At 48.7% G+C, this 10,048-nt stretch overlaps 1 protein-coding gene across 1 annotated transcript; it reads right to left on the bottom strand.

The window, feature by feature from the left end:
* Positions 1-1,336: 1,336 nt before the first annotated feature.
* Positions 1,337-4,259, bottom strand: LOC149332501 (uncharacterized). The gene has a single exon (XM_089555787.1). It carries the CDS (start codon positions 4,256-4,258, stop codon positions 3,620-3,622), a length of 639 nt encoding a protein of 212 aa, XP_089411913.1. The 5' UTR covers position 4,259; the 3' UTR covers positions 1,337-3,619.
* Between the last annotated feature and the right edge of the window lie 5,789 nt (positions 4,260-10,048).

Here is a 10,048-nt window from a genome sequence, read left to right as displayed (position 1 = left end):
CTTGAAGCCTTTATCCCTGCATCTCGACTCTTCGAGAGACCGTCTCTGACGGGGCACCCCTGGTGCGAAGAAAGAAGCTTCAGTCTTCGAGTTGGAACAAACCGTCTCTGGCGGGGCACCTCTGGTGCAAAGAAGAAGAAGAAGAACCTGATCTTTACTCACCTCTTTCTCTTTTCACTCCCACCTTCCTTCCTTTACGGCGCGCTTCAGGTGTCCACCGAGATACGCGAGACACTGCGCCGTTACCTTTCCTCAAAAAATTGGCAGTGTCTTAGCTCAGCTATGCTAGGTTATACGCAGTAAGAGGTACGGTATACCCCTGGTTACGTCTAGTTGTTTTGCTTATCGTCGTGGCTATAAAAAAAAATCGCTGTGGCTTAGCTTGGTTAAGCCCGGTAATTGCGAAAGCAATATCCGACGCCATGGTTCAGCTGGTAGTGTAGCTGGTGGTGGTGCTTGTGGTTAGACTTGTGGCGATGCATCTGTTATACAATCCAATCCAATGTAATCTAATCTATTCCAGTCCAGTACAGTCCAGTCAGGCCGCCGTCGCACACGGACGGCGCGAGATCGCGAAGCAATGTTAAGCCGCTGGTGGTTGGCACAGCTACTGCTTTCTAGCGACGTGAGTCGAGCCTAATCTCTTCAGCGTAACGCCACAATCGCGCTCCTAGCGGAGAGCGCAGGAGTTAGGCACCGCCGCGGCTTGCGACGGCGCGATTCGGTCGCCCTTCTCTTCGGCGTGACGTCACAACACCTGTTGCGCTCCTAGCGGAGAGCGCAGGAGCTAGGCGCCGGTGGTGGCACCGCCGCGGCTTGCGACGGCGCGAGTCTGTCGCCCTTCTCTTAGGCGTGACGTCACAACACCTGTTACGCTCCTAACGGAGAGCGCAGGAGTTAGGCGCCAGTGGTGGCACCGCCGAGGCCAATTTTACGCATCCGCCGCGGTGGCTCAGTAGTTCGGGCGCTCGGCTACTGAGCCGGAGTTCCCGGGTTCGAACCCGTCCGCGGTGGTCGCGTTTCGATGGATACGAAACGCAATCTAGTAGCGTTGCGTGTGCTGTGCGATGTCAGTGCACGTTAAAGATCCCCTGGTGGTCGAAATTATACCGGAGATCTCCACTACGGCACCTCTTTCTTCTTTCAATCCCACCTTCCTCCCTTCCCTACGGCGCGGTTCAGGTGTCCACCGTGATATGTGAGACAGATACTGCCCCATTTGCTTTCCTCAAAAAGCAATATCACCCTGCAGTGAAAGTACTGACTGAGTCAAAGTCCCAGGAATGGAATCACAAGACCGAGCGGTATTTTTTCGCAATGGCACTTTTATTACTCGTTGAGTTGCATCGCAAATGGGTACAGGAAGAGAGTACGGCGCATGCCCGCACTGGCGCCGAAGGATACAGAAACGGCGAAACGCAAGACGTGACAACGCAACCACCGCTGGACTAGAACAGCACTCGTTTTATGTACAAAGGCACGGATTCATTTCCACTCTTCGCGGCAGCGTGTCGTGGATTCCTGCAGTTCTTTGATAACAGAAGCTTTGTGTCCACGAATAAACTTCATAATATAACATAATCTATTCCATTTACAGCTATACTGCTTTGAGCCATTCGGCTCCAGACATCTCCGACTTATTCTCCCTTTATTATGGCTTCAAGCGCATTCTAGTGAGGTCAGTGCTCAGTTTACAGTGAAATGTATATGCGCTACATATTTGGTTTATCAAATTCCGCGACCAGCGCGGACAGCGTTTAGTTATAGCGCTTGCAGAGTGAAGTGTAGCTTTTAAGAAAGGAGCGTCGTGTTGTGACATGAAGAAGGAATGTTGCGATATAAGCGGTATTTCGATGTGGGAGGGGCTATGCGGAGGAAACGAGAAAGGAAACCAAAAATTTTGAATCAAGAGACCTCTAAGCAATGCGTGTATGCAGTTAGCTGCAGCCAAAACTAATCTGGGCGCATGTGTGTGTGTGTGTGTGTATGTGTGTGTGTCCTGTAACGGGAAGCGTAACTAACGGTGGGATTATTGACGTAGCGCTGAGGACACTGGACTGCTGTTTGGTGCCTAGCATGGATGGGTGTAACTGTACGGTTTGTTCGTGGGTGCGTATGCTATATAACCAGTACAAAATGGGCACTGTAAAGACAGCGTAGAAAAAAAAATTGCTGCTCGGACAATTCTGCCACCGTTCTGTAGAAAGCAAGCCAATGTACAACTGTATGATCTTCAAATGTCCCATTTGCGAAGCTCTGTTAGAACTCCAGTCCTGCTCTGCGGTTGATTTTTTTTTTATTTTTTTAGGTACGAGACGTTCTTGCCAAGGGTGTTCTTGAACGAGCCATAGTTTGGCTTCTTGCGCCTATGGAGTGGCTAGAAGCCGATTTCTGCAATAGGTGGCGCGATAACTTGAAAACTGTGATCCAATGTTTACGCTTCGCTTCTGGCACAACAAGTGCGATCCTACTTGGACCGGGCATTCATGTCACAAAGGCCGGCACAGAAATGGAGGGACGACAACAGACACAATAAACTCGCGAGCCGTGTCAGTCCAGTTCGAGCTGGCGCGCATATATTAGTCACACGTCAAGGGATGACGTCCGAGGTATGCTTTAGTCTTTGTTTGGCACGGATGCACCTTTGGAATGTATAAACTCCTGAGATGTGGGGTCGGTTCAGGCGACCGAACGAATTGCTGTCTTGTCTGGAGTTCCGAGCGTCGCATGACTCTTCGGGCATCGACTCGCGCCCTGTGCGAAACTTCCTGCGGCTACGCAGTAGAAGATACGAAAGCGAGGCGACAGCCTCCACATCAGCAGTTGAAATACTTTTGGTATCACTTTCTTGACCTCGTGGTGTTTTAATCTCTCTTCTTTTTGTAGGTATACGAAATTGCAGTGACAAAAAAATCCACTATGCGTTGGCAATGTTATGTAGCATTAGCCGCTGTTGTTGCCTTTATCAGAAGTGTCGTCATTTCCTGTCCAATGACGTCACTTTTCCTTCAGCCGATGGGAATGCTTCAATCTGGTGACGTCACGTCCCTCCAACCAATGGATAAATTTTATGACGGCGCATCTTGGCCCCATGGGGCTCCACTGCTATTGTATTCATAAGTCGATTCAGTTGGTAGCAGTCAGCACTTGTGTTGTCCGTTCCTTCTAGCTCGTCTATTCCGCGTTTTATTTTTTTCGTTGCTGCCAAGAAACTAACTAGCCCAGACTGCCATTCTCTACCAACTTCTACATAAATTTACTATTCTCACGAACTCAAGGTTTCGAAGCTGGCACCTTGCTCTCGCAGCTTCTTAACAGCATTCCAGACGAGGGCAACTCAACGGCATAGTGTCACGGCAAACGGAGTCGACCATGAGGCTGACAGTAGGCTTGTCACAGTGTCACAACTCCTGAAAGGAGTGACGTAATGATATCAAGACACGTAGGCCTTGTTCCTGGGTGATTGGAGGTCACTGAAGAGTGCCGACGTCGTGATGAACAGCGCACACATAGAAAAAAAAAACAGTAATGAAACAACTCTTTCTCACGTATATACACACACGAATGAGTTTCATGAACTCTGTTCTCATCACAACTCATCCGGGACACGGCCGCAGCGTCACGGCGACGAGTCCACAGCCAGACATCTGCACTTATGCACGCGTTGAAATGGCCTAGTACGCAGCGGCGGCTTCTGGCCGGGACACACAAACGTGACTAGAACGGTCCGGAACTTGACCGGCTTGCAAGCGGCGCACGAGACAAACGCGGCCGCGCCTCCTCGACCGACGCCGACCACGCTGAGCGCCGTGCCGTTCCTGCCGTCCGAGGAGGAGGTGCCAGCGATGGCCACGGTAGATCCGTGCGGCACGTAGAAGGACTTGCACTGGCCGAAGCAGTAGCGGTTGCGCAACAACGCTGGGTGGCACCCCTGTTCCCACACTCGCTGCATGAGCGGAGCTGTTTGGCACCAGTCCCTGAGCGGCTGCTGGCCTTCGTCCTGCTGCTTGTGCTGGCGTCGGTGGGGTCCGCTCCGGCGGAGGTTGCCGCGCATTAGGATGGCCTGGCCCAGGACCAGTCCTGGACCTCCGTCGGACCTGAGCACGCGCTCGACGGGTGACCCGTTGCCGATAGGGCGCGGTCTGCCGCCGCTGCGCCGCTTGTGCGCTGGCGATGACGCTGATTTGTGCGGCGCCGATGACGTCATCAGAGGCAAGATGGCGACGAGGAGCAGGAGTTCTTTGAAGACGGCCCTCATGTTCCCGGGGTACAGTGGCTTTGCCAGTCGAGAACCTGCGAAGTAGGGTATAGGGGGCGCATTTAATTAGTGGACATGTACGCGCTTAAAGTCAACAAGATCAGATTATATAGAGCAGAATCAGTGAGGCAGCTCTGGGCTTCAAATCAACACCATGAAGGCGGGCCTTGCCTATCTTCTGATTACGTTGTGTGGACGCGGACAACGGCGACCTCGTAGCCAACCTCGGAACGCACTCCGGCCTATCGGATAGAGGGACGATTACGCCGCAAAACAGTGGATCTGATGATGCTTTTCAATGAAAGCTCAGAACTGTAAAAATTCTGGAACGCCTACTATTTCTGTTTCCTAAGGCATGAACTTTTTGGTATATGCATACATTTAGGTCTTCCCAAGCCTCCTAGTCGCAGTCCGGCTGCCGAGAGCCGGGAATTCAGAGAGTAATAAAATCCTGATATCCTCAGGATATCCGCACGTCCTTTCAAGATTTCTCAGGGGCATTCCTCGGATGTAATTGCTGCCACTGGGGAGTCACAGGAAATATTAATTCCGAGGTTTAACAGTATCCACGTTACATTCGAAGCCTTAATAGGATATCAAGAAGAAGATGATTGGATAACCGGTAAGTACAACAAGCCGTAAAGTGTACATATAAGTACCGTATTTGCCATAAGTATACCGGGCAACAGTGATTTGTTTTTTAGCCGCGTAGCGAAGCACTTATGGCAACCCTTAAGCTCTAAATCTGTCTAAAGTATGATGAACCCCTGTCCTCACTATCTGACGCCTTTCGGCCTTTAGGGGTGCCAAAACCTGTACAGAACGTTTAAGGAGCCAAAACCTGTTGTTCGGTTACTTTTAGTAAAGGGGGTACGTATACTACCGTGCTAGGCATGAGCTAGGTTCAGACATCCTGCAATGCTAGGAAAACCACCTCCCGTCGCGAAAAGTTGCGCATGGTCTAAATGGAGGGGAACTTAAAGGTCACAGTTGCGCATTCGAGCATCGACGCTTGTACTACTCTGATGCGATTTTTCGGCGAGCACTACAGCACAGTTTAACACTGCATTCTGTTTCAGGAGTGAATTAAGTCGGCGCAAATAACGTCTTTTCCACTTGGAAATGTCAAGTCGTCGTACTCACGGTGATTCAAGCGAGACGAAAAGAACGAATTAAATTGACCTCACACACACACACACACACACACACACACACACACACACACACACACACACACACACGCGCGCGCGCGCGCGCACGCACGCACGCACAGAGACATGTCAACTATTTTTTCCTTTTTGGTTTGAGGGCCGCAGGGTAAAATGGGCATTCAGTCAACAAAGTATTTCCCGGACATTGTTGTGTACACAGACGCAATAGCCGACAAATTATTTACTTCAGTTCTTCGGGAAAAAGACAGTCTTCTGTCGAGCCTTCCTGCTCTTGAACTGTCAATCCCTCTGCTGTTGTAAATGTTTTTTTGTTTGTTTTTTTTTCACGATTGGCGTGGGCATTTTGAAATTGCCTAGCTGTCCTTGTTGGAGCGGTGGGAGACCGTGCTGGCTAGCTCTAACCCCAGAATGCAAGTTTTGGCGGTGGAGTGGGCTTACAAAGTCGTCGACTGCTGCGTACTCTCGACCACTTAACGCGACCTCTTACCAAGCTCTTTCCGGCGAATAAAATGTTTTACAATTAATCAATTCAACATAGAGACGTCTGGTAAGTCAATTATGTGGATGACTTTTCTGCTGTCTGGACTTTCTTTTCGAACCTTGTTTTAATCGTTAGCCAGTAAAGAAAACAACAGGAATTGTTATCCTTGAAATTTGCAATAAAATCAACTAACGTGGCTTCTCCAGTAAGCATTTTGCTTGTATTGCATGGCGATTAACCACAGGGTGACAAATTGACAGCCAGGTGATAAATGACTCCGTAAAAAGAAAGCATAAAAATCCAAATTAGAGGAGAAAGTGCTTACCGAAATTATTCTGGTGAAGCGACAGATAAACTTGCCGAGATGCAGAATCACATGGTCGCGTCAATTCCAATCAAACAAGTGACAGCTCGGGCGGCTCCAGGCACAAACTGAAATGATCAACTCAGGGTCGTAGTGTTGCAAGAACCTTCACTCAGGAACCGAAAGCTCCTCAAGCAAGTCCTCGCTATTCGCCTGAATGCCACGGTTTGAAAACCACCGATGAAAAGCGACAGTCGGAGGATCCAAGCACGGTGAAAACACGTTCTTGTTCACAACTTTCAAAGTAAGGTGCCCGTCGAGGTTCACAAACAGAAAGAAGCAGACGACGACGTCCTCTCGAGCAGCAGACGACGCGCCGTCTGTTCCGCAGCCATGGAGCTACGAATGACCCGAGGCCAGTGGAGAGAGCGAAGAGAAAGAGAGAAGGTGTTTCTTCTCGGAGCACCGAGAAGGGAGGGTGCGTGGCGCCCTCTCCAGGAAGGCGTGGCAAAGTCGCCGCCACCGTCGCCGCCGTTCAACTTCTCTTGGCGCCAGTCGCTGAAATGGCGTCGTCTAGCTACTCTGCGCTGTAGATGCGGCCGGCGGCGTCTCCTCGCTCCCTGGCCGTTGCCGCCGCCGTTCAAAACCCCGTTGCAAATCAAAAACGTTTTGCCCCCCCCTCCCCTCACAGCGGGAGATCTCGCACCCCTCCTTCTTCTTACCTCTCTCCTCAACGTCCATCGCTGATTTTCTGCCTGTCTGCTTTCCTGCCCTCTACGCGCTGTTCTGTTGTGCGTAGCTCTGTGGCACTTTTTGTTGTGACGCGGCTATTTCGTGCCGCCTATTCCTTTTCACTATTTCCTTTTCTTTAGCGCCAACTGGCTCTCGCTTCATTTGGCGAGCTGCTTCTTCCAGGACGGGCGCTTGTAGAGCAGAATTACTGCCGGTTCGGTTGTGGTGGATTAGGCGACCGGTGAGGAGAGTGGAGAACTGTTACATGTAGTCTGCCCTGCTTTTATTTTTCCTTGAGAAGCGAGGAAAAAGAACAGATGCTGAGTGATGCCGTTACATGCTGATTACCTGTACACGAAGCACGTTCCAGTTGAACTAGTAAAGGTATAGAAAGTGTGGAATGATTGAGCAGCTCGGCAGGTGATATTTCCGCGCCCCGGGAGTTGACGGAATGAACGAAGACGGCAGGGAAAGCGGGTGATTGAGAAAAGAAAATAAATAAAATAGAAACGGCAAATCCTGTGTAAAGATACTCATCACCTGGTGCATTCGAGCATGCTCTCACTGAAACGCAGTTTCTTTTTTAAAATTTTAGGGAGAAAGCTTTTGTCTTGAGTGAATGAGTGTGACATGCAATTTGTTTTAGTCCATGTAGTAAGTTAACTTTTTTCTGCTTTTCTCTTGCAAGATAAGGTTAAGGGTTCTGTTTTGAGTGTTTGCTGTTGTGTTTTACTTTTACTGTGTATTCCTCTGGGCAGAGAAAACGAATTGCCGATGTTTGATCTGTATGGCGTAGTTTCCTCCGTGTACAGATTGTGGGGTGTCCTGAACTCAGTCAGGCGCAAGAAAGCATCTTTTATTCGGCTTCCTTTAGTTTCGTTCGCTCGTACGAGAAAACTGAGAATGAAACTGAAACTATACCCCGAGTTCTGCTAGAATATTTTTACTTTCTTGTACTGTTTATGTGTCCATGCAGAAACTCATTAACAGCTAAAATACGTTGTAAAACTTATAAAATTAAATTACGTGCGTTAAAATTACAACGACGCTATACATACAGCACCTTCATTTAGCACATAGTAATAAGTAAGGCACAACTAACACCTCAATTCGCAAGGAACCTCGTGTGCGGACCGTAATATTTTAACAAACTGGTTTTTCAAAGAACAGCGTTGGACAGCCGCAAAGAAAAACGTATAGCATTTCAACATCGAAACATTCTCTATCGTGCTTTTTAGGTCACTGACAGGAGTTGACGAGCGCATTGCCTGCCATGAATTGGTTTTCTGTCAAGGGGTAGCGTATTGTCTTTCCGCTGCATTCATAAATAGAAGTAACTGAAACATAAAAATCGCTGCATTACGATGGCTAACAACAACAAAAAAATCACAGGGACACATAATTTCATCATGTTTTGGCAACGTATTGAATGTGACGTCATTTCCGGTCTGGTGACGTCAGTTCTCTCCAGCCAATGAGAATGTTTCGATCTGGTGACGTCACTTACCCCCAGCCAGTAGGCGAATTTTATGCACCGCGTCGGTTATGAATGACAGTCTTAACTACTCAGTGCGAGCTCAGGACAAACTTTGAACGCAAGAACGCATCGAAAGGTTAGACCATTCCGATTAATATGTTCATAACAGTATCTTACAATATACCACAGTTGGATGGAAAACTGTACTTGGTGTTCCTGATTTCCCTGAAGACTTTTTGCCCTGATCGGACAAGGGGATCTCTGTATATACGAGACCTGGACCTTTTTGAAGGTCTGTAAAAAGGCATTTCCCTCTCCCGAGACATGCCTTAAGCAGTGAAAGCGCGACTTCACTTCATAATGAGAAAATGCCGCGTGAATCCAGTTTCTGGTCATTTGGGCGCCAAGCACTGCTCAGGTTTTTGAAAGACGTTTTCTTGCGTTCGAGCGTCGCTGTCGGTCAGAGATTCTTTGTCAGGACCTTCTACTCGGGCACTGGATTAACATTCACTAGCCGTCGCTGTCAGTCTTTGATTTTGAAAGGAGATGATCGTACCAGACAAGCGTAAACGTCATCTCCATCTTTCGAGGCCTTGTTTGGCGGCCTCTGAATCTTATCCTTCCTTCCTTCGCCGGCCTCTATTCTGCCGAAGGTTGTGGTGCTCACCAGAGTTTGGAAAAACCAGTGTATAAGAGTTCGACACAGTCGCTGTCAGTCTTTGTTTTCACAAGGACATGGTCCTACTAGACAGGCGTCAACGTAATCTTTCGTGACCTTCTTTGGCAGCGTGTCAATCTTATACTTCCATGCTCGCCGGCCTCAATTTTTTCCAAGGTTGTAGTGCTCACCAGAGTTTCCAAAACGACTAAAATACAGCACGACACAGTCACTGACAATCCTTGTTTTCACAAGGATGTATGGCCGCACCAGACAAGTCATATCTTTCGTGACCTTCTTTGGCAGCGTCTAAAAGTGGGATATGCCTTTTTCGCCCAACATAAGGCGTGAGTCTCGTAATCACATTTCTGATTCTTTCTCTTTGTTCTTTATTTATTTTCATTATACTCGCCCCCTTTCTTTCTGCACTTACACAGGCCCGCATTGCAATGGAGAATCACCTGTTAGCAAGCGTTGTGGATCGGCCTTTTCGATGTTCTATCCTCCACGTCTGTGTGAGCGCTATTTATGCCAGTTCCAAGGCAAGCCTGTATGCTAACTACTCTAACCAAAAGACTGCGTTGGAACCATTTCTGGCTCAACATAAACGCGGTCGGAGTAAGGGAGGAGGCCCTGGTCACTCCTAGTGAAGTCGCTTTCAACCTCACGTAGCAAGAAAGCTATTAATTACTTATTCTACCCGCCGCAGTGGCTCAGTCTCTATGGCGTTCGACTTCTGCGCCGAAGGTCGCGGGATCGAATCCTGTCTGCGAGGGCCGCTTTCTCGAGACGCTCAGTGCGAACTACTAGTGGGGTTAAAGGATAGGAGTAATAAAGTTGTAGCGTAGTTAATCGCTGGAGTACCATCAATAAACGTCATATATCTGAACAAAAAAAAATGGATGGCCCACTGACCCAGACATTATTCTGTCTATTATATTGGGCTTCGCTCTTTGCAAAATAAGT

The sequence above is a fragment of the Amblyomma mixtum genome, chromosome 8 (genome assembly GCF_055824585.1).
Source record: "Amblyomma mixtum isolate Tamu chromosome 8, ASM5582458v1, whole genome shotgun sequence".
In the NCBI taxonomy this organism is placed as follows: Eukaryota; Metazoa; Arthropoda; class Arachnida; order Ixodida; family Ixodidae; genus Amblyomma; species Amblyomma mixtum.
Note: the sequence above shows the minus strand (reverse complement) of the source record. Positions and strands in the feature narration are given on the sequence as shown.